The 25,730-nt window shown below is 44.3% G+C and overlaps 1 protein-coding gene across 1 annotated transcript; it reads right to left on the reverse strand.

Annotated features, from left to right (window-relative positions):
• Positions 1 to 23,190: 23,190 nt before the first annotated feature.
• On the reverse strand, positions 23,191 to 24,762 carry LOC123158929 (NEP1-interacting protein-like 1). The gene is made up of 3 exons (XM_044576746.1): positions 24,302 to 24,762; positions 24,012 to 24,190; positions 23,191 to 23,883 (listed from the first exon to the last, which is right to left on the reverse strand). Exons 1-3 carry the CDS (start codon positions 24,441 to 24,443, stop codon positions 23,500 to 23,502), a joined length of 705 nt encoding a protein of 234 aa, XP_044432681.1. The 5' UTR covers positions 24,444 to 24,762; the 3' UTR covers positions 23,191 to 23,499.
• Positions 24,763 to 25,730: the final 968 nt, after the last annotated feature.

The following is a 25,730-nucleotide window of genomic DNA, read 5'->3' on the forward strand; positions in this document are numbered from 1 at the left end:
AGCTAGCCATGAAGGATTTAATTATCCGGCTGTGGCCCGCCAAGACGATTTCGAGCAGTTACTTCAGGCTCGTGAAGCGAATTGTGAGTGCCTGCCCTCGACTCGAAGTCATCAAGCGGTCGGTCTGCATAGAGGGTGCGCGAATGGCCTTCGCCCGCGCAAAGGTGCATTGGGGAAGATGGATGTGAAAAAGCTGATGACCAAGGGACCGCCGGAGGGAAAGGAGCAACGTAAGCCCGAGCTGTATTATGAAGGTGTCTTGAAAGTGGCCTGCCTTGCGGCAGAGAAATGCACCAAGGACGTTATATTTCCATGAATACAGTCATGTTTGCCCTTTGTAATGTTTGAACAAGGTCATTTCTATTATTTATTGCTTGTCGTTTGAAAGTTTTTCCTCCTGTGCGGCCGTTTTATATACTCTGAGAGTTGGCCAGTCGTCGGCTTCTGCCCCCACGTAGTAAGTACGGGATTGTTCAGGATAACCCTGAGCACTATTTATCCCAGATTTGGGTCCTTGAAGGAGGTGTTCAGCACAGCGAACCAGGCAATCAGACTATAGGGCTTTATCACTCTCACTTAGCCATAGGAGTTTTAAAAGGAAGGTAGACGCAACCCCTGATGTTCGGAAGACCGCATGAGGGGCTCTATAAGCGCCTGATCGGAAGAAAAAGCCTATCCATCGCACGCTGCATTGGTTATGGCATTATGCAGAAGAAATCCTTAAAGATTTTACAACCTCTCGAACAGCTGACCAGCTCTCGCTGCATCATGACAGTCAGTTTTCGGCTTTCTCTACTGAGGTTCTCCTCTGGAAGAACCGGGACACAATTGCAGTAGTTCTCCCTGTGCTACCTTAGCCGATATAGCGGAATGTAAGGTACCAAAACATAGGAGCCGGGAAAACCCAACTATTGACCCAGACATGATTTGGAGTTGATGCATATAATGCTATAAGTTCGGGGTGCCGAACTGCCATGAAGGTGTTCAGACTTTTTTGCCATAGTATGGGTATAATGAAGCCCCTGGCATATTAAGGCATATCGCGATATGCAGCTGCCTTTTAACAAAAGAGTTTTAATAAGAAATAGCGGCAGACGAGCATCATATAAACCTGCATGTTGTATTTGAATAATACGTCAATGTGTATGAGTACAGGTAATGTGATAAAAAGAAATATGAATGTGGAACCTGCTGAGACCAGGCGGGAGGAAGTTGTATGTGGATCCGGAGTGTAGTCGGATGATCATAGAGGGGAATATCTAGAGATTCCCTTACGCGCTCGAACTGTCTCCACGCCATCCATTCTGGCCAACGCAAAGGTGAACCTGTAAAGAAAATGTAAGAAATGGTTTTGCGCCACAGGGCGGTTGAGCCGCGGTATGAGGCTTGTCTTAACTTTTTGCCGGAGTGTTTTTAATTAAGCTCCGGGCGAGCCGAGCTATCCTGCCGCGCAGTAGTTCAGACTCCTTTGGCAGTGTCCGGGAGCTTGGCCGTCGATTGAATGGTGCCATCTGTTCCTCTTGCTTTTAAAGTGGTGGTAGATTCTTTGGCAATGAGGGGGAGTTCATCCCTGCCATTAACCATGATGACGCTGCACGGACTGGGCATCTTGAGTTTGCGGTAGGCATAATGTGGCACTGGTTGAACTGAGCGAGCGCAGTTCGTCCGAGCAATGCCTGATAGTCACCGTGAAAGGGGACGATGTCAAAGACTAACTCTTCGGTACGGTAACTGTCCGGAGATCCAAAGACCACTTTCAGTGTGATTGAGCCCGTGCAAGAGGACTCTACACCTGGTATGACACCTTTGAAGGTGGTTTTTGTGGGCTTGATCCTTGAGGGGTCGATGCCCATTTTGCGCACTGTATCCTGATAAAGCAGGTTCAGGCTACTGCCACCGTCCATAAGTACTCGTGTGAAGTGGAATCCGTCAATGATGGGGTCGAGGACCAATGCGGCCGAACCGCCATGACAGATACTAGTAGGATGGTCCTTGCGATCGAAAGTGATCGGGCAAGAGGACCATGGGTTGAACTTTGGGGCGACTGGCTCTATTGCATAGACGTCCCTTAATTCACGCTTCCGCTTGGTAATATGGGTTGTGTATATCATATTCACTGTTTTCACCTGGGGAGGGAATTTCTTCTGTCCTCCTGTGTTCGGTGATCGGGGCTCCTTGTCGTCATCTTCGCTTTGAGACCCCTTCCCCTTGTTTTCGGCACCTGACCTACCAGCTTGTCTGAAGACCCAGCATTCTCTGTTGGTATGATTGGCTGCTGCTCCTGAGGTGCCATGAATTTGGCATGGACGGTCGAGTATGCGGTCCAAACTGGACGGGCCTGAATTGTTTTTGTTGAATGGCTTTTTTCGCTGACCGGACTTGGAACCACTGAATCCGGCATTGACTGATGTGTCTTCGGCACTATCATTGTTTTTGCGACGCTTGTGTTTGTTGCACCGTGGTTTGTCGTTGCCATCCCTGGCTTTTGATGTGCCAGGATTGCTTGCTGTGTTGTTGCTACGAGCCAACCAGCTATCCTTGTCCGTGCAAAAGCGGGTCATGAGTGTGGTGAGGGCTGCCATGGATTTTGGCTTTTCTTGGCTGAGATGTCGGGCAAGCCACTCATCACAGATGTTATGCTTAAAGGCCGCTAGGGCTTCGGCATCCGGACAGTCGACAATTTGGTTCTTTTTAGTTAGGAACCGGGTCCAAAATTTCCAGGCTGACTCTCTGGGCTGTTGGGTTATGTGACTTAGATCATCAGCATCCGGTGGTCGCACATAAGTGCCCTGGAAGTTGTCAAGGAATGCGTATGCCAGGTTCTCCCAACTCTCGATGGAGTTTGCCGGCAGGCTATTCAGCCAATGCCGAGCCGGTCCCTTGAGCTTTAGTGGGAGGTACTTGATAGCGTGTAGATCATCTCCGCGGGCCATGTGGATATGGAGGAAAAAAATCTTCTATCCATACCGCGGGGTCTGTAGTACCATCGTATGATTAAATGTTCACGGGTTTAAACCCTTCTGGGAATTCATGATCCATTACTTCATCGGTGAAGCATTGAGGGTGTGCGGCGCCTCTGTGCCGGGCTACATTGTATTTGGTCTGGCCGGACTTTTGTTTAGTGAATCCAGCGTGACGGTCGTTGTCATGCATTGTGGCGCGCCCCCGTGATCCGTAGATCGATCTTGACTGTCCTGCTTTGTTTTCCAATACATCTTACAGGTCCTTCGTGTAGCCCCGGGCCTTCATATTTTTGCTTGATTGGCGACGAGGTGCGGTCTGGACTTCGGGCTGGTACGCCACTTTGTCTCGGCCACGGGGTGGCCCGTCAGCCGCATCACGCGCTGGTAGTGTGGGCTTTAACGCCTCCTCCTCGAGTTGAGGTAGCAACCTGCGCTTTGGGTAACTTTTGGTAGGGCGCTCGAGTCCGTATTCCTCGGCAGCCAGGACCTCGGTCCATCTATCAGTTAGCAAATCTTGATCAGCTTACAATTGTTGCTGCTTTTTCTTCAGGCTTTTTGCAGTGGCTATAAGCCGGCGCTTGAAGCGCTCCTACTCAACGGGATCCTCAGGCACGATGAATTCTTCGTCGCCAAGGCTCACTTCGTCTTCGGAGAGAGGCATATAATTATCATCCTCTTATTCTCCATCTGTTACCTGTTCCTTAGGGCTAGCTTGCCCATCTTCTTGCTCGGCCTGCTTGAAGCCTGGCTAGGCGGGGTTGTTTTCGTCTTCGGCATCATCCGGATTGTTATCATCTCTTGTGCCGGTATTACTATTTTTGCTATGGCAGGGCTTGGAGCGGAGCCTACGACGCCGGTGCCTAGATTGCTTCTCCAGGGGATTATCTTCTGTTGCCTCATCGCCATTTCTTTCTTTGGGGGTGTCCACCATATATATATATATATATATATATATATATATATATATATATATATATATATATATATATATATATATATATATATATATATATATATATATATATATATATATATATCATATGATGAGGTGGCTGTCCAGCGCCCTATAGGCGGTGGTTCCTGTTCTTCTCCTGCATCGTCGTCCATACCATCGATGTCTTCGGAGTTGAAGTCAAGCACGTCGGTTAAGTCATCGACAGTGGCTATTAAGTGGGTGGTGGGAGGGGAACGAATTTCTTCGTCGTCCGCATCCCACTCGAGCCGGACATAGCTCGGCCAAGAGTCTCATGACAAGGAGAGAGACTTTAATGAATTTAGCACATCACCCAAGGGCGAGTGCTGAAAGATATCCGCGGAGGTGAACTCCATGACCGGTGCCCAATCAGATTCGATAGGCACGGACATACGCGGTTTGGATCCTATAGCCGGAATCAAGTCGGAGGGTCCGATGATACTGGCCTCATAGGAGGTGGGGTCAGTGTTCGGCTCCAAGGCCGATGAGTATGCGACCTCCATGGCGGGGTCCATTCACCCATCCTCGGATGGCACAATCTTCTTCGGATTGATTCCCGGGGCCACCGCAGGCGCGATCTCCCAAACATTTTCCGATGGCAGATCTAAGTCATACTCATCATGACTGTCCGGCGCACCTAACACGGGCTCGAATCCATCGAAAATCAAGTCTCTGCGGATATCGGCAATATAGTTCAAGCTTCCAAACCTGACCTGATGGCCAGGGGCGTAGCCATTGATCTGCTCCAGATGGCCATGCGAGTTGGCCCACAGTATGAAGCCGCCGAGCATGAAGATCTGTCCGAGAAGGAAAACCTCCCCCTGGACCGCGTCGTTGAAGATGATTGAAGGAGCCATCAAGCCTTATCGCGATGACACAGTGGAACTCTCAATGAAAGCACCAATGTCGGTGTCAAAACTGGCGGCTCTCGGGTAGGGGGTCCCGAACTGTGCGTCTAAGGCTAATGGTAACAGGAGGCGGGGGACATGATGTTTTACTCAGGTTCGGGCCCTCTCGATGGAGGTAATACCCTACTTCCTGCTTGATTGATCTTGATGATATGAGTGTTACAAGAGTTGATCTACCATGAGATCATAGAGGCTAAACCCTAGAAGCTAGCCTGTGATTATGATTTTCCTTGTCCTACGGACTAAACCCTCCGGTTTATATAGACACCGGAGGGGGCTAGGGTTACACATATCGGTGAATTGCCAAGCTTGCCTTCCACGCAAAGGAGAGTCCCATCCGGACACGGGACGAAGTCTTCAATCTTGTATCTTCATAGTCCAACAGTCCGGCCAAAGTATATAGTCCGGATGTCCAAGGACCCCTTAATCCTGGACTCCCTCAGCAAGCTCCACATGCTAAAGGATCTATGACAATATAACTTCTATGTGAATATGAACAAACATAAATCATTAAGTTGTGTTCCTTGTCTAACGTCAACAATTTTGGCATATAATATTTTTGTGAGGGCTCACAATCACAAAGGATTTCCAGGATTTGTATGTGAATCTCCTCTTCCCTTATGAATTTTTTCATGAGTTGGATCATTGACCAATGCTATGTTTGTCAATCTCTAATAAAATTTTCTACTTATACTTTTCCTTATGTGGTGTCATTACCTACCATAAGATTAGCACATGATCTTTTTCATTTATTTCCTTTCTTTTTATTGGAACATGAAAAGTAAAGAAAGAAAAAACTCAAACTAAACTTTATTATATATCTCGCACACGATTACAAGGATAGATCACTAAGCAAACTCTCAAAGAGAAAGGATCGAACTAAACTTTTATTTAGCTAAAGCAAAAGATCAAACTAGAATAAGTAAAGGAAAAAAGATACCGGGGGTGATACGATACCGGGGCACCTCCCCCAAGCTTGGCGGAAGCCAAGGGGAGTGCCCATACCCGATACTCAATTTTCTTTTGGTGATGAAGAAGGAGGTGGTGTTGATGAAGTAGATGGGTTGTCCTTCTTCCTTATTTTACGCTTGAGGATGGAATTTTCCTCCTTCAATTCACCGATCTCCTGCTCAAGCTCATCACCTTTCTGCATAAATCTTGCTTGTTTTCCTGCAAAAGGCGGAAGGGTATAAACTGAACCTTAGGCCTCTTTGCTTTATTGGGCAGGCTTGACTTCTTGAATTCCACATGCATGTCCCCAGGTTGAGGCAATGGGGCCTCGTCCTCGTCTGAGCTCGTCTCCTCCTTCTCCCGAGGATAATAGTCTTCCTCTTCCTCCGAATTCCAGCCATAATGCTCCACATCCCCATAAGACTTGGGGTTTGCGATAAAATCAACGACATAGCTCTCATCCTCCGAGTCTTGGGATGACATATTTTTAGATCTATTAGGAAAACAGCAAGAAAAGAAAACATAATATTTCTCCGTGATACGGTGTTCAATAGGTTCGGGGGGGGGGGGTATATAAAGATTTTTTATCTTGGGAAACAAGAAAACGGAAGAAAAACGGAGTCCGGAAGGTACCCGAGGTGGGCACAACCCACCTAGGCGCGCCTGGCCGAGGTGGGCACAACCCACCTGGGCGCGCCTGGCAAGCCAGGTGCGCCCTGGTGTCTTGTGCCCACCAGGGTCACTTTCCTGGTAGTTTTTTATTTTCCTAATTTTCTAAATATTCCAAAAGTGACAAAAATATTTTTGCAGATTTTTCGGAGTCCGTTTACTTACCGTATCACGTACCTCCTCCTTTTCACGATTCTGTAGTGTTTCGGAAGGACTCTTTTATGTGTTCTTTCGGTGTCATAGTGTGGATAATATTACTTTCAACATTAATGGGCGTACCTGAGATATAATGTTTTATTCACTGCCCATTAACAACCTTCGGGTTAGTGCCTTTGGCATTATTTATTTTGATAGCTCCAGACCGATAAACCTCCACGATAACATAGGGTCCTTCCCATTTGGAGAAAAGTTTCCCTACAAAGAACCTGAAATGGGAGTTGTAGAAAAGAACATATTCTCCAACCTTGCACTCATGCTTTTGGATTCTTTTATCATGCCATCTTTTAACTTTTTCTTTAAACAACTTGGCATTTTCATAAGCTTGGGTTCTCTCTTCATCTAATGAGCTAATATCAAATAACCTGTTTTCACCGGCAAGTTTGAAATCATAGCTGAGTTCTTTGATTGCCCAAAAAGCTTTATGTGCTAACTCAAGAGGCAAATGACAAGCTTTTCCATAATCCATTTTGTAATGAGACATACCCATAGGATTTTTATATGCTTTTCTATAAGCCCAAAGTGCATCATCTAATTTCTTAGACCAATTCTTCCTGGACCTATTGGCCGTCTTTTGCAAAATTAACTTTATTTCTTGACCACTAGACTGAGGATGATAGGGTGATACAATTCTATGGTTAGCATCATACTTGGCAAGCATTTTACAGAAAGCACCATGAATATAGTGTGAACCACCATTGGTAATTAAATATCTAGGGACTCCAAACCTTGGGAAAATAACGTCCTTAAGCAATTTATAAGAGGTGCTGTGATCAGCACTACTAGCTGGAATAGCTTCTACCCACTTAGTAACATAATCAACAGCAACCAAAATATGAGTATACCCATTAGAGGAAGGAAAAGGTCACATGTAATCAAATCCCCAAACATCAAATGGTTCAACAACAAGTGAATAATTCATAAGCACTTCCTGACACTTACCGATATTACCAATTATTTGACATTCATCACAAGATAAGACATACTTACGAGCATCCTTGAAAAGATTTGGCCAATAAAAACCAGATTGTAATACCTTGTGAGCATTTCTGTCTCCCGCATGATGCCCTCCATAAGCTTCGGAGTGACATTTCCGTAGGATTTGTCCCTGTTCATGCTCAGGTACACAACGTCTAATAATACCATCTACTCCTTCTTTATAAAGATGTGGGTCATCCCAAAAGTAATGTCTTAAATCATAGAAGAATTTTTTATTTTGTTGGTATGTAAAGCTAGGTGGTAAATATTTAGCAATAATGTAATTAGCATAGTCAGCATACCAAGGAGTGTTATTAGAAACATTTATTGTTGCTAACTGCTCATCAGGAAAACTATCATCAATAGGTAGTGGGTCATCAAGGACATTCTGAAGCCTAGACAAGTTATCAGCTATAGGGTTCTCTGCTCCTTTCCTATCAGTAATATGTAAATCAAATTCTTGTAGCAAGAGAACCCATCGAATAAGTCTAGGTTTAGCATCTTTCTTTTCCATAAGATATTTAATAGCAGCATGGTCGATGTGAACCATAACTTTAGAGTCAACAATGTAAGATCTAAATTTATCACAAGCAAACACCACTGCTAGAAATTCTTTTTCAGTAGTAGCATAATTTCATTGTGCACTTTCTAGAGTTTTACTAGCATAATGAATAACATTTAGTTTCTTATCAACTATTTCTCCTAAAACAACACCAACAACATAATCACTAGCATCACACATAGTTTCAACGGGCAAATTCCAATCAGGTGGTTGAACAATAGGTGCAGAAATTAAGGCTTTCTTGAGTGTTTCGAAGGCTTCTAAACAATCATCATCAAAAACAAAGGGAATATACTTTTGCAAAAGATTTGTAAGAGGCCTAGAAATTTTACAAAATTCTTTGATAAATCTCCTATAGAAACCATCATGACCTAAGAAACTACGAATACCTTTGATAGCTTTGTCCACCTCAATACCTCTTTCAGAAATTTTATGGCCCAAGACAATACCTTCATTAACCAAAGTGGCACTTCTCCCAATTCAAGACAAGATTTGTTTGCTCGCATCTCTGCAAAACTCGATCAAGATTGCTTAAACAATCATCAAAAGACTTCCCGTAAACAGAAAAGTCATCCATGAAAACCTCAACAATCTTTTCATAAAAGTCAGAGAATATAGCACTCATACATCTTTGAAAGGTAGCAGGTGAATTGCATAAACCAAAAGGCATACGTCTATAAGCATAAGTTCCAAAGGGACAAGTGAAAGCGGTCTTTTCTTGGTCAGGTTGAGAAACAGGTATTTGTGAAAAACTAGAATATCCATCAAGGAAGCAAAAAATGTTTGTGCTTAGATAATCTTTATAGCATTTGATCAATAAAAGGCAGAGGGTAATGATCTTTTCTAGTTGCTTTGTTGAATTTTCTAAAATTAATTACCATTCTATAGCCTGTAATAATTCTTTGTGGAATAAGTTCATTCTTATCATTAGGAACAACAGTAATACCTCCTTTCTTAGGGACACAATGAACGGGACTCACCCATCTACTATCAGTTATAGGATAGATTATACCTGCTTCCAGAAGTTTTAATATTTCCGTTCTTACCACTTCTTTCATCTTCGGGTTTAACCGACGTTGGTGATCAACAACGGGTTTAGCATCAGGCTCCATATTAATTTTGTTCTGACATAGAGTGGGACTAATGCCCTTTAAATTGTCAAGAGTATATCCAATAGCAGCTCGGTGCTTCCTTAGAACTTTCAATAATCTTTCTTCTTCATGTTCTGAAAGGTTAGCACTAATAATAATAGGATATATCGTCTTTTCATCAATATAAGCATATTTCAAAGTGTCTGGCAATTGTTTTAATTCAAACACGGGATCACCTTTAGGTGGAGGAGGACCTCCTAGAGTTTCAATAGGCAAATTGTGTTTAAGCAGAAGGCGTTGTTCAAAGAAGATCTGATCTAATTCATTTCTTTCATGCATATGTAAATCATTTTCATGGTCTTGCAGATATCAGTAGGGGGCACAACAATAGAAGCAAGACCAATTATTTAATCCTTACTAGGAAATTCTTTTTATGAGGTTTTCTTCTAAACTTGGAAAAATTAAACTCATGGGACTCGTCATCAAAGCTGACACCGACAGTTTGTTTCTCACAATCTATTTTAGCATTGACGGTGTTCAAGAAAGGTCTACCAAAGATAATGGGACAAAAATCATCTTGTGGGGAACCAAGAACAAGAAAATTAGTTGGATATTTTATTTTCCCACACAAGACTTCAACATCTCTAACAATCCCAACTGGTGAAATAGTATCTCTATTAGCAAGTTTAATAGTAACATCTAGGTCTTCTAACTCTACAGGTGTTATGTCATTCATAATTTCTTGATATAAGGTAAAGGGAATAGCACTCACGCTAGCACCTATGTCACATAAGCCATGATAACACTGATCTCCTATTTTAACTGAGACAACAAGCATGCCAACAACGGGTCTGGGTTTATCTTTTCCATCAGGTTTGGCAATTCTAGCAGCTTCATCACAGAAATAAATAGCATGCCCATCTATGTTTTCTTCCAGGAGATCTTTAACCACAGCAACACTAGGTTCTACTTTGATTTATTCATTAGTTTTAGGTGTTCTAATATAGCTTTTGTTGACCACAGTTGAAACTTTAGCATGTTCCTTTATCTTAACAGGAAAAGGTGGTTTCTCAATATAAGCAGTAGGAACAACTGGATCAACATTATAAATAATAGTTTCCTATTTAACTGGTACTAGTTCTTTAGTTTCTTCTTTGATAGGTGGGTGATATTTAAACCACTTCTTCTTAGGGAGATCAACACGAGTAGCAAAAGATTCACAAAAGGAGGCTACTATCTCAGAGTCAAGTCCATATTTAGTGCTAAACTTTTGAAAAGCATCGGTATTCATAAAAGATTTAACACAATCATACTTAAGCCTAATACCCGACTCTTTACCTTCGCCGAGTTCCCAATTTTAGAGTTGCGTTTAATTCTTTCCAAAATATCCCACCGAAATTCAATAGTCTTCTTCATAAAAGAACCAGCACAAGATGTATCAATCATGGATCGATCATTATGAGAAAGTCGAGCATAAAAATTATGGATAATAATTTCTCTTGAGAGCCCACGATTGGGGCATGAATATAACATTGACTTAAGCCTCCCCCAAGCTAGAGTGATACTTTCTCCTTCACGAGGCCAAAAATTATATATATAATTCTGATCACGATGAACTAGATGCATAGGATAATTTTTTTGGTGAAACTCCTATTTCAATCGATTCCAAATCCAAGATCCAATATCATCGCATAGCCAATACCATGCCAATGCTTTTCCCTTCAAAGATAAAGGGAAAACCTTCTTCTTAACTTCATCTCCAGGTAAACCTGCAAGCTTAAACAATCCACAAATTTCTTCCACATATATCAAGTGCATATCAGGATGTTCAGTTCCATCTCCTGCATAAGGATTAGCTAATAGTTGTTCTATCATACCCGAAGGAATTTCATATTAAATATTTTCAGTAGGTGCATTAGGTTGAGGGGTAACTAATTGTGGTTCCGGTCGAGGTGAAGATACCCCGAAAAAGCCCCTCAAAGGATTGTTTTCCATAGTAACAAGTGGCAATAAATTTCAGCACGTAATAATAATTTTTCCTTACCAATTTCCACTTACCAAGAGCGCTTCCCTCCCCGACAACGGCGGCAGAAAATTGCCTTGATGACCCACAAGTATATCAGATCAATTGTAGCCTTTTCGACAAGTAAGAGTGTCGAACCCAACGAGGAGCAGAAGGAAATGACAAGTGGTTTTCAGCAAGGTAATGTCTGCAAGCGCTGAAATTGTAAGTAACAAAGTAGTTTGATAGCAAGATAATTTGTAACAAGCAAATAATGATAGTAGTAACAAAAGTGCAGCAAGGTATCCCAATCCTTTTGAGGCAAAGGACAGGCCAAAATGGTCTCTTATAATGAGCAAAGCGTTCTTGAGGGTACACGGGAATTTCATCTAGTCACTTTCATCATGTTGGTTCGATTTGTGTCCGCTACTTTGATAATTTGATATGTGGATGGATCGGTGCTTAGGTGTTGTTCTTACTTGAACAAACCTCCTACTTATGATTAACCCCCTCGCAAGCATCCACAACTACTAGAAAAGTATTAAGAATAAATTCTAACCATAGCATTAAACTTTTGGATCCAATAGGTCCCTTACGGAATAGCGCATAAACTAGGGTTTAAGCTTCTGCCACTATCGCAACCCATCATCTAATAACTACTCCACAATGCATTCCCTTAGGCCCAGATATGGTGAAGTGTCATGTAGTCGACATTCACATGACACCACTAAGGGAATCACACCATACATACTATCAAAATATCGAACACATATCAAGTTCACATGATTACTTGCAACATGATTTCTCCCGTGACCTCAAGAACAAAAGTAACTACTCACAAACGATAATCATGCTCAAGATCATAGGGGTATTAAATAGCATATTGGATCTGAACATATAATCTTCCACCAAATAAACCATATAGTAATCAACTACAAGATGTAATCAACACTACTAGTCACACACAAGCACCAACCCATAGTTTCGGTACAAAGATTGAACACAAGAGATGAACTAGGGTTTGAGAGGAGATGGTGTTGTTGAAGATGTTGATGGAGATTTCCCTCCCCAAGATGGGAGAGTTGCTGGTGATGATGATGACGATGATTTCCCCCTCCGGGGGGAGATTCCCCCGGCGGAATCGCTCCGCCGGAGGGCAAAACTACTCCTGCCCAAGTTTCGCCTTGAGATGGCGGCGCTCCGTCCCGAAAGTCTTCTCCTTATTTTTTCTAGGTTAAAATGACTTATATACCAGAAGATGGGCACCGGAGGTGGGCCTAGGGGAGCACAACCCACCAGGGCGCGCCCAGGTGGGTTGTGCCCACCTGGTGGGCCCCCTCTGGTACTTATTGACTCCAATATTCCTCATTTATTCCATAAAAATTCCCCATAAAGTTTCAGCTTATTTGGAGTTGTGCATAATAGGTGGCCTGACGTAGATTTTTCAGGTCCAGATTTCCAGCTGCCGGAATTCTCACTCTTTGTGTGTACCTTTCATATTAAGAGAGAAGGCATTAGAATTACTCCAAAAAGTATTATTATGCATAAAAACATCATAAATAACAGTAGGAAAACATGATGCAAAATGGACGTATCAAGTTTCTGACCAACAAACTTGTCCACTTCATTCATCCTAAAGCTCTCATGTACACCTGGTAAGTAGTCCTCATTGTCATCTATGTACTCCGAGTCAACCCACTTCATATCACAGACAATGGGCTTCTTGTTCAACAAGACTATCTCATAGAAATTCTGTTGTTCCTTATTGTGAAAGTGGTAGTCTACAGCAGTCCTCCTCCTGATAGCATAGGGATCAGTCTGTCTCCATAATCACAGACCTGCATCCTTTCTTTCCTTCATGTTTTCAGCCACTGGATGATCATCACTGTGATCTGGGATCTCAGGCTTCAATTTTCTAAGTACTAGTGACTCATCATCCTCTTGGGCCTCAGGCACTTGGCTTTGTTCTTCTCAGCAGCAGATATGTTTCTGGTGGATCTCTTGGGTGCAGTAGACTTGGAGGCTTGAGCTTGAGTTGAAGGCTTGGGGGTGACTTGGGCTTAGATGGAGCATCCCCAGTCCTTATGGCATCCCCCATAAGCTTCTGAGTCATTGGTGGAGATGCAGCTGGTTCTTCCTCCTCCTCTTCTTCATCAGATGAGTGCCTTTCAAATTCAGCCATTGGATCAACTAGCTTGCGCAATCTTCCTCTTTATCTTTTCTTCTTCTTCTCTGTTGCACCACTTGGTTCGGCAGTTGTTTCTTGAGTGGAGGCTCTGGCTTTTGACATAGGCTTCCTCTTAGCAGGAGCTTTCACCTCCATTCCAGGCTTTCTGGCAGCAGCAACAACATACTCTTTCTTGAGTACCTTTTCCTTGGAGGTGACCTCCTCCTCAATGAAAAAATCCTCATCCTCAGATTTTGAAGTTCTCTTCTTCCTTTACCTCGTAGCAGCCTTAGGCAAGTTGCTTGGAGTGCTTCTGCTTCCATCATCATAACTGCTTGAGGGACTAGTGCCCTCACTGAGGTTTACTTGCTCTTCAGACCTGTTCTGGCTATCACTAGCCTCTGACATAGCTTAAACTGACCCTGTGAATAGTTGGTTATAGATAGAGTGGATGAGCATCACAAAGTTCAGCTATTTTGCAAAAATATTGAGACAAAAACTTAATTTTAGTTTTCTGCAGAAAGCATTTCGGAGCTACCGATATGACATACTCGGTGACACCGAAGCACAAACAGAGTCTAAACATGCAGTTTTGGTCTGACCGAAATGCAGTTCGGTGACTCCGAGATGCTAGGGTTTCACAAAGTAAAGTGATTTTGGTCACACCGATTAGTACACTTCGGTCAGGCCGAGTTGTACTTGTGCAATGGCCTGGGCCAAATTGGTGAGACCGAGATCCTCAGATCGGTCGGTCCCAGATGAGTTTGGCGGAAACCTAACCCTAATTTTTGCATCAAATCTATTATAATGGAATTTTTTGGTTGATAGATTGATCTCATTCGTGGTAAGAACAATGGCAAAGATCTTTGTGCAAGAATCGGAATAATGGAGCGCACAAAGAGGTCAAGTCCGTACCCTAACTTGGCGACGAACTTGCTACGGCGGCAACGGCTGTGAGATTCCCGTTGATGGCGATGGAGACCAGTGGTAGGAGGCACTCACGACGACGGTGATGATCCGGAGACCAAGGGGGCGGCAGAGTTGGGAAGGCGCGGTTGAGTATTTGAAGAAATTTCCAAAATTCAACCCGTGGCAAATATATACCCAGTCACTGTCGGTGTGACCGGGTGGAACGACTCGGTGGCACCGAGATGCAGAACTGCAAGCGGTTACTGCAACTCGGTGTGACTGAATTGTTCTAATCGGTTGCACCGAGATGAAAACCTAGATCAACTTAATGAATTTGGTAAGACCGAGTAGGATGAGTTGGTCTGACTGAGATGCATTAAGAGGTTTTGGAAGTTTAAGCCCTTGACGGATCGGTGGCTCCGAGTGCTCCTCACACGGAGGGTCCGAATTCGACTTGTTCAAACTTTGTGATGTAGCATGAATAGAGTTTGAGACGAGAAAAGCATAGATAACTAGAGGGAGAACTTAGGCATTCTTGTCCATCCATTTGACAAAAAGAAAAAAACAAACAAGCAAAACTACAAATGGATGTCCTCGAATGAGAAAATTATGCATTCAACATGCTTACACAAATAAGATAGCAAATAAAACATGTGGCAAAATATATATGCACAAACACTCTAGCATCTATCAAGCAATTGTCAATGACTAGGTCATATATATTATTAGTATATTGACTTAGGAGTCAAATGAGAACATTTGATCATATGTCATACTCATCGTTTAAGCACAAGTGGGGTTACCACTTTTACATAAAGCATTGTTGTGCTCACACCATTTGAGTTGCTTTAGCTCAATTCTTAGAGCAAAGCTCCCCCTAGATGTGATATCCCCCCTTGAGAGGGATGAACTAACCTTTGGTTTTGTCTATGATGACTTCATGTAGGTGTTGAAGATGTGGATGCTCAATATTGATGTAGATCATTTGGAGCAATCCACTGGAGTGAGTTGCACTTTCAATACCTACACGGGTTAGTCCCACAAGGAACATGCAAGAGTATCCATAGACATAGAGTGAAACACACATATGATGATGTCCATGAAAGCATTAGGTTACCTTGTCCCTTGTCTTACCAACAAGAGGGTTTGTGACTCCTTGAACTAGTGCAAGATATGGAAGTTGATTGCACTTGTCCTTGCCAAAATGAATATGAGTGAAGTTTGTTGGTGGAGTCACCCTCAAGAAGTCTATAGTTCTTCTTATTTGGGATCCACATCAACTTTATGGGAATCATTGGAGTTGTGGTCGTACTTGATGAAGTAGAACTTGACGTAGTCTTGGGAACCCACTTGACCATGGTCTTAGGGGCTTCTTCAAATGAATCAATCTCTTCTTGAAGCTTGTCCTTGCCTTTTAGCTTGTGGTCTTGTGGTGGAAGATCATCTTGAGCTTGTGTTCCTTTGAAAGAAGTGGGGTCATACTTCTCTTGTTGAGGAACAAACTTTGTCTTGGGGTATTGATCTTCTTACCACTCAACTCCATTGGCATTGAACTTTCGTTCAAAACCAACACCTTGATTCTTCCGGTGCCTTCCTTGCTTGCGTACAATTTCCTCAAATTGCTTACTTCCGGCAAGGCTCTTGTAAACACCTTTCTCTATAATTCCCTTCAATAAGCTATTTTCTTGCTCAAGTGTAACTTGGCTAAGAGAATCATTAGTGGAATCAAGAGAACTACTAGAAGCAACAATATTGGATTTAACATTGTTATTGTTACTACTAGAAGAAGAATCTTTCTTGTTCTTGTTGCTAGTTTTTACTTGTGTCATGTAAGTAGACAAGAGTAAACGCTTGGCAATGTAAGAAGAACTTTTCTTTCGAAGATCATCGTTGATTGCTTTTAAGAACCCATGCTCTTGCTCTAAATTGAGCTTCTCAAAGTGTAGCTTCTCATGAATCTTTAAAAGTTCTCGATGATCCTCCAAAGTAGTTTCATGAGATAACTTAAGAGTGGTTAGTTCTTCAGTTAGACGCTCAATCTCCTTCTTATCATTGTCATTCGTTTCATCTTGATTAGCACGATTAATAGCAATTTCATCATAGTTTTCATCACTAGTGTTGTCAACAAGTAAATCATCATCACCTAACAAGTCATCTTCATCACTATTGAAATCGAGGTACTCGAGGTGTGAGACCTTAGGGCCTTTAGCCATGAAGCATCTTCCAATTCTTTCATTTGGTGAGTCAAATATGTCGTAGGTGTTCGATGACACAAGTGCAAGACTACCAACACCTTCATCTTGGGTATAGTCGGAGTCGGAGTGATAGCTTCTCTCGGAGTAGTTGTTGGAGTCAGAACCGGATACCCATTCACCAACGTGAGCTTGATGTCTTCGTCTTGTATAGCTCTTTGATGACTTGTCCTTCCTTTTCGAATCTTTGCTTCTACGAGAGGGTCTTCATTCATAACAATCATCTCTACTCATTCTCTCTCTTGGTGGCGATTCATCTCTTTTACTTCTCCTTTTAGGTGAATCTTCATTTCTCTTGTAGGGAGCCGTATACTCATTGGAGTAGTGTCCGGGTCTTCCACAATTGTAGCAATTGCGATCACGACTAGAAGATCTTTTGTCATTGTAGGACCTTGACTTGGAACTTCTCTCTTTGCTTTTACTCTTGTAGAATTTATTGAAGTTCTTCACCATTAAGCTCACTTCTTCATTGAAGACTTGTTTCTCACTTGATGTTGTAGGAGCATCACATGAAGCTTTGTAAGCACCACTAGACTTGTTGTGAAGCTCTTCCTTATGCTTGAGTGACATCTCATGAGCAACAATTCTACCAATGACTTCTGTTGGCTTGAGATCTTAGTAATTGGGCATCATTTGGATCAATGTGCACACGGTATCATACTTTCCATCCAAGGCTCTTAGGATCTTCTTTATGATGAATTCGTCGGTCATCCCTTCGCTTCCTAAGCCGGCAATCTCATTTGAGAGAAAGCCTAGAGTACATTTCCGCGACTCCTTCACCATCCTTCATTTTGAACTTATCAAGTTGACTTTGGAGCACATCCAATTTGGATTCCTTGAAGGACTCGGTACCTTCGTGCATATCAACCAAAGTATCCCAAATTTCCCTTGCATTCTCAAGGCGGCTGATTTTGTTGAATTCTTCGGGGCACAATCCATTGAAGAGGATATCGCAAGCTTGAGCATTGTATTACAGCATCTTCAACTCTTCTGTGGATGCTTCATGATCCGGTTCTCTTTCATCCTCGAAGTATTCACCTTGCAAACCAATACGCACAATAGCCCAAACTGCGGGGTTATGACCAAGATTATGCATTTTCATCTTATGCTTCCAACTAGCAAAATTTGTACCATCAAAGTAAGGACCTCTACGGTGTAATTTCCCTCGCTAGACGCCATACTCTCCTACATTGTGAAACAAGGCTATGATCACCAAAGCTATGGAAATCAAGGCAAATGGAGACCAAAGCTTTGATACCACTTGTAGGATCGAAAGTAGGTCTAGAGGGGGGGTGATTAGACTACTTGACCAAATAAAAAATCTAGCCTTTTCCCAATTTTAAGTCTTGGCAGATTTTAGCAACTTAGCACAAGTCAAGCAATCAACCTACACATGCAATTCCAAGAGTGTAGCAGCGGAAAGTAAAACATTGCATATGAAGGTAAAGGGAAGGGTTTGGAGAAGGCAAACGCAATGTAGACACAGAGATTTTTGGCGTGGTTCCGATAGGTGGTGCTATCATACATCCATGTTGATGGAGACTTCAACCCACGAAGGGTAACAGTTGCGTGAGTCCATAGAGGGCTCCACCCAAGAAGGGTCCACAAAGAAGCAACCTCATCTATCCCACCATGGCCGTCGCCCACGAAGGACTTGCCTCACTCGGGTAGATCTTCACGAAGTAAGCGATCTCCTTGCCCTTACAAACTTCTTGGTTCAACTCCACATCTTGTCAGAGGCTCCCAAGCGACACCTAACCAATCTAGGACACACCAGTCTCCAAAAGGTAATAGATGGTGTGTTGATGATGAACTCATTGCTCTTGTGCTTCAAATGATAGTCTCCCCAACACTCAACTCTCTCTCATAGATTTGAATATGGTGGAAAAAAGATTTGAGTGGAAAGCAACTTGGGGAAGGCTAGAGATCAAGATTCTAGTGGTAGCATTGGAATGTCTTGGTCTGAACACATGAGTAGGTGGTTCTCTCTCAGAAAATGAGTAGTGGAAATGTAGGCACATTCTGATGGCTCTCTCTCAAATGGAGAACGGGGTGGAGGGGTATATATAGCCTCCACACAAAATCCAGTTGTTACACACATTTGACCCAACTTGGTCAGACCGAATAGAAGAACTCGGTCAGACCGACGAGATCAAATCGGTGTGACCAATGTGTTAGGGCTAGGGCAAAACCTCATCTCGGTGAGACCGATTGCTTGAACTCGGTGAGACCGGTCAGCAAAGAGCAAACAGAGAGTAGGTCAAGCAAACTCGATGGGACCGATCGCTCATTTCGGTGAGACTGAAATGTTACAAAGGGAAACAGAGAGTTTTTCAAGCAAACTCGGTGGGACTGAAATGTTACGAAGGGAAACAGAGAGTTTGCAGGGCCATCTTGGTTAGACCGAGATCTGTATCGGTGTGACCGAATTGGCTAGGGTTTCTGGCAGCGGCTATGTCAACTGAACTCGGTGGCGCCGGATAGAGTAGATCGGTGGGGCCGAGTTTGACTTTGGGTTTTTGACATATGTGGAAATGAGAAAGTGGCTGAGGGTTTTGGAGCAATATCACTAAGCACTTTGAGCAAGTAGACCATTAAGCAACACCTCGTCCCCTTTTAATAGTATTGGCTTTCCTATAGACTCAATGTGATCTTGGATCACTAAAATAAAAATGAAGAGTCTTGAACTTTTGCCAATCTTTGTCCTTAGCATTTTGAAGGGTCCAAATCTCTAGTCCATGCCATGCCAATCATTGAACTTTCTGAAATATTTCACTTGAAAGGATATTAGTTCAATGAGCTATATGTTGTTATGAATTACCAAAACCACCCGGGGATTAGTTGCACTTTCACTATCGTTACACTTAACGATATCTTAAGATTCGGAAAACATGGTCACCAACAACACTTGACCTAGTCCTAGAGGCAAGACAAGGACCCTTTTATTTAACCGTTTATTATTCCACACATGCATATGAGTTTTCCACTGAATCACATATTCCAGGACATAGCAGTTATGGCATAGAATATAATCTCTTTAATTACAAATATGGAAATATAATAATACAAATATTATTTCCTCTAGGACATATTTCCAACATACACTTGGCTGCCACGTGAGGGATTAATGAGGCATAGTGTTTCTCTTACGAGCAACCCACGCCAGTTTGTCAAGGACCTTATTGATGAGACGTCAACAACAGGGAGAGAAGAGCTTATCCAAATAATGTTCTTGTCAATTGATGTAGAGCTATTTTAAGTTTCCCGCTTTGCACTCGGCGAATTGATTTTTGGTCTTGGGACCATGAAAAGAAGGGGATCTTTACGATATGATTTGCTTATTGCATGTTAGTTAGGACCAAGCTGAGAAGGGGAACTCGTGAAATAGAGTATTGCGATATTCTTCCAATAGATTTGAAGAGTAAGAATGGACCCTGTGGAAAATTGATGCCCCGAAAAAACTTAGGGTGTTTTTATGGAGATTAGCAAGACCGTCTCTTGCAACTTTTGATCTTTTAGAGGACCGTCATATTGTAGATTCTCCAAACTACTCGTTATGTGAATCCCCTGATTCTTGGATACATTCTCTCCTTGAGTGTTTTCTTGCTAGGTGTGTGTGGGATCTCTCGAAATTGGAGAAGCAAGCAAGAGGTGGAATACTACAAAGATAAATTGTACCCCATAAAAGTAGTTCCTGTAATCAGAATGTATTTTCTTAAACCACCCACAGGAACCATATTCTGACTTTTATCTGGTGAATATCCAACAAGAGGTTCCATTGAATGAATAATAGATCAGGAACACATGACTGAGACGAGACAACCACACGCCAAACATTTGTTGTTTATGATGATAGATACGTTGTCACTTGATGATTTTATTCATATGGTAGTCACATTATGGGCAATCTAGCATGCTCGGCGCAAAGCAACTAATGAAAGAGAGTTCAAGCCTCCTCCTTCAAGACACCTTTTTTCCGAAAACTTCATTCTAGACATTCAAAGCAACCAATAGAACAAGTCATCGTCAATTCAACCCAGAGCTCTGAATCAATCACATGTTGTTTGGAAAGCGCCTCCACCGGGTTTTGCAACGTTAAATATTGATGGTGCAGTGTCTAGGAATGGTGGCCATGGAGTGGTGGGAGTCATGTGTTGCACCTATCAAGGCAATTCATGGGCTCGTCAACGATAACATTCAAGAACATCACAGAAATTAGGGTTCTGGAAGTCCTGGCGTGTCGAGATGCTTTGGCCTTGGCTGATGATTTGATGCCGCGCTAGGTATTCATTGCGTCAGACAGTTTGGAAACAATCAAAGACATTCAAGTTAAGATAGGACGCCCCTGCATTACTATTGTTCGAGAGGTTGCCCACCATGTTGATGATCTTGAGGTGTGCCAATACACTCATGAAGGTAGGAGTCACAACTTAAAAGCTGGTAGATTTTCAATATTATCATGGTCATTATATTTTGGCTGCCATGTCTGGAACGCCACGTGACCATCTAATTTAAATTCTTGAATAATGTTGCATGATCAGAAAAAATCAAAGGCCACAAATTGGAAGGAGCATGGGCATGGCTAACGCGTAGCCGAAAACCTACTGCCCCATAAGCCAGCTAGGTTTAGATACCACTATGGCAGCAGGACTGATGTCTGCATGCGTATGTGAAGCTTATAGAGACGGCATGTTGTTTGATAGAAAAAGAAAGAAAAAGTAAGGAGGAAAAGTAAAAGTAGGTGAAGAAGAATAAAAAGGGTAAACACATGGGGACAAAGAATGACGGGTGTGAGGCAGCACAACCATAGCCATTACGAGGGTATGTACAATGGTGGCATATGAATACATATGTCCCATGACAAAAAATAGGTTGGGGCATCTATATTGATTTTTTCTTCTCAATGCAAGCTACTACTAGCGGGCCTCATCAAAGAATAGAAAGTAGACCATCACTACATATGGATCTCTACTTTCCACTTCAACTTTCAAACTTTATGCACCGGACCACACTTTTTCTCCTCAAGCACCCGCCTCCTGTAAAGGATCCTGCTTCCACATCCGAACCTACTTTTCCTGGCATCCGATTCTACATGACACGCGAGGCACCAACCTTGGGGCTATGCATTGTCCATGCCCTTAATGCGAGCACATGCCAGCAATAGCCTCAATACTTCCATGCCTGAGGACGGGGCATCGACCCATTGGCTGTGTAGCTGGGGTAGCTGTCAGCCCACCCGAGTTCGACTCCTGGCTCGGAAATGCGGTGCTTGTGGAGTTTCTCCTATAAAAAATGTCAACGAGGGTTAGTCCTTGGATTGGCCTCATTTTTTAAATACTTCCATGCCTAGGTGTTTAATGGAATGCTTGTCTTTTTTCGCCTCCATAGTCGTGCCCTTAGAAACTTAAGAGATACTCAGTCCGATCAATATTAATTAACATTCGGTTAACTTTGTACTAACCTAAGAGCATCTACAGCCGGACTTTGCAAATCCGGTCCCTCAAAAGCCCACACACGCGACCGGGCGTGTCCGTAGACAGTGAACGATCACGCCTTAAATTAGCCATTCTACATCTGAGTCGCTCATTTCAATCCCTAAATCCATACAAAGCATGCAAAAAAAATTCTACATACTATCCTAACTAATCTTCGTCGTCGGAGATGTCCAGGACGACGATGTCGGGTGCCGGCTGGACGGGCAGGTAGGAGGGCTCTGGCTCATCCTCTTCCTGCTCGACCTCATCCATATAGGCGAGCATCTCCGCCTCTTCCGTGGCATGTTGCGCCTCCATCTCCTGTCGGCGATGGCGTCTGGCCTCCGCAGCCGACTCCGAGCGGAGGGAATCGGGGATGGCCTGACCCGCGTCGCCAGCGTCCCCCACATCCTCCTTCTCCGGCTCATCCTCATCCTCAACCTCCTCCTCCACCTCCTCCTCCTCCAACTCCTCCTCTGGATCCACTGCATCCGGAGGTAGCCCTGCGGCTATCAGGGCTTCGCGCCTTGATCGGATCTGCTCAAGGAGCTCGAGCTGGCGCTCCGGCGTTAGAAATGGCTCGCTCCTCACCCGACGGCGTGGGGGCATGGCTAGTAGGCGGACCAGGAAGGGGGGGGGGGGGTTGGAAAATGGCAGTGGCGGACAGACGGAGGAAAATGTGGATGGTAGGGTTCCGATGCCGCCGGTCGACTTAAATAGCCGGGCTAGGCATTACGCGGCCTGCCGGAGCGGCGCCACACAGCGACACCGGTCTGACGGAGGAGACGAGATTCAGACTGTTTGGTTTCCGAGCGTTTCCGCGTGGGACCCTGCTGTCAGTTCGACATGGCGGACGTGTCTGGACGCCCATATTTTGGCTGGATATGAGGGATGCCGCTCAGTCCGGGCATTTGAGACCTGTTTGAGGGGACGTTTAGATCAAAAAATCGTGACCGGTCAATGACCGGACGGGCCGCCGGGGCATTTGCTGTAGATGCTCTAACTTTGTATGTTCGGAGGGAGCAGGAGTACATACGATTTGGGAAGAAGCAACGAGAAATGACAAAAAGGGTAATAATCTAAACGCTGATGATTTTCTGTATAGATATTCGCAACCAGCCGCGCGTGTGGTGTAGCAATACAATCATAATTTCCGCAGAAATGAAGGCAACGAACAAGTCACGAAAGAACTTGTCGGCACAAGTGTCATGTCATGTCAGTCTCAACCCAACTAGTAGCTAACTACGTATAACAAATTAACGAACTTCCCGTATGTGCGTGCGCGTGCCGTACGTGCTAGCGCCACACTCACACACGCGCGTAACACGTGTGTATATACGCTGGCTATGCACACATCGATCCTAACGAGCCGGGCACGCCAGGCCTAGACGGCGCGGCGGCACAGCGGGCACGACGCATGCCGGCAAAGCCACCCGTCTATGCACGACATGTGGAACGTGTGGCGGCACTCCGGCAGGCTCCGCGCCGCCTCGCCGGCCTCGAACTCCTGGAGGCACACGGAGCAGCCCCCGTCCTGCACGGCGGCTTGCTGCTCGGTGATCGTCGTCGCGGGGAGCTCGGCGATGGCGTCTGCAGCCATGCCTTTGAAGGAGGCGGAGCCCATGTCAAACATCTCGGAGAGCGTCGGCGGGCTGTCGCTGAACCCGTCGCCCGCGGCGTTCATCTGGCTGTCGACCGCGTTCTGCACTGCGGGGTCCACCTTCTCGCGCACCAGACGACCCGTCAGGAGGCTCCAGATCACGTCAAGCTGAAATGAATTAACAACGAATTGATGATTACTACTACTAAATAATTAGGTGAATACAATGATGATAATCAGAACCGCTGAATCGATGCTGCGCTAGTTAGTTGAGCAGGTTTGGTTCAGGCACGTACCACGTATAGGACGCTCCAGATGCCGCACTCGTCGGAGCGCCACATGGCCATGGACCTGTCGACAACCTCCATGGCCACCACGGCGCCGGAGATGGCGCCGATGCCCGCGCCGCGGACGAGACCGCTCTCCGTCGCCAGCCCGATCATCCCGCCCGTGATGGCTCCCAGAATCGTGCCCACTGCAACAACACCAAGTCGATCAGGAACAGTCGCACGATGGAGATGCCGAACACCCCGCCATGTCCACGGTGGAATGAAAACAAGAAAAAACATGCATGTATGCCACCGACCTGTGGCGAAGATGAAGGTGATCACGCCGCGGACGATCGAGCCGGCGACCCGAGCCGGTAGTCTGGATATGCTCCCCCCGGCCGCGTCCTCCTGGCCCGAGAAGAATGCTGCTGTGTCGGCGCGAGCTACCGCTGCCTCCATTGTAGCCGGATCACCTGCTGCTGCGGATCGATCGGGTGTCGGATGAACAAATCAGACGAGGAGAATCCCGCTGCTGGTCGATGATCAGAGTTGTACAGCTGAATGAATGAATGAGGAAGGCTTATGTTGGTGAGATCGAGGATTTTGTAGATGATGCAGGAGGGCCAGATCTTATATAGTACTAGTACTACTCGTACGCACGCAGCGCGTTGATTAATTGGCCGAGGACTCGTGGCTAGCCCCAAAATGGATTAGCTAGCTAACTGGAGCGAGGACATGTTGGGTGCACCTGGCTTGCCAGCTCACCGTCTGCGACCACGGATTTTTCGTTTTCGGACAGCCTGGACCATTCATATGCGTCAGACATCCCACGTGGCGCGCGAAGTAGCTTGGCGTAGCAGCCTAGGTGACGGAACGTGTCCAGCGAAGAGAAAAAAGAGAGGCGGGAAACAAGGCAATCATCCATAAATGCTAACGGACCGAGCCCATCCGGCACGCGGATGATGGCAACGCGCCAGTTGCCAATGCCTTCACCCGCTCCATCTCTTAACGGCTAAGCTTCCCTCTTCGGGCACTACTCAACGCAACAGCTGCTTCCAAGCGAATTCCCAGACTTCTCCTCACTCCATGACTGCGTGACGGGTGCGGCCGTACGTGTTATGATGCCTACCCATCAGCTAAGATTTTTCCATGGAGGCGACAAAAAGACCAGGAGAGGGACGGAGAAATATGGGTTCGCTTTTTCCTTCTCAACGGATGCGCGGAGCCCATTTTCGGAAATGAAAATGTGTTTTGACAGAGCATTTCCAACGGAGTATATCATACTCCCGGACGCGGACTTGGTGCTCACTGGTACCCGTGCACCCTATATATGAAAAAAAAAATTAGTAATTCCAGAAAGTACAAAAAATTCTAATTTTTTTTGGAATCAAACATGATCAAGTATTGTATTCGTATAAAAAGTTTAGACAAGAAATGATTCATATTGACTTCACAGCAAAAAAGACAAGTTTATGACGACAATATAGCTTGTATAGTACTTGTATATAGCGTTTTTTGCTGAATCTTCGACCCAGGATGCAACGAAAGTCATTCTCTGACGAATCTTTTTATATGACTACAATACTTGATCATGTTTAATACTAAAAAAATTGAAATTTTTTGAACTTTTTTGAATTACTAATTTTTTTTTGCATATAGGGTGCGCTGGTACCCAGGTTCTCCTTCATATTTTCCTCATACTCCCTCCATTTTCTAACTATAAGCATTTTGTTGGCCATACATCCA

The sequence above is a fragment of the Triticum aestivum genome, chromosome 7B (genome assembly GCF_018294505.1).
Source record: "Triticum aestivum cultivar Chinese Spring chromosome 7B, IWGSC CS RefSeq v2.1, whole genome shotgun sequence".
Lineage (NCBI taxonomy): Eukaryota > Viridiplantae > Streptophyta > Magnoliopsida > Poales > Poaceae > Triticum > Triticum aestivum.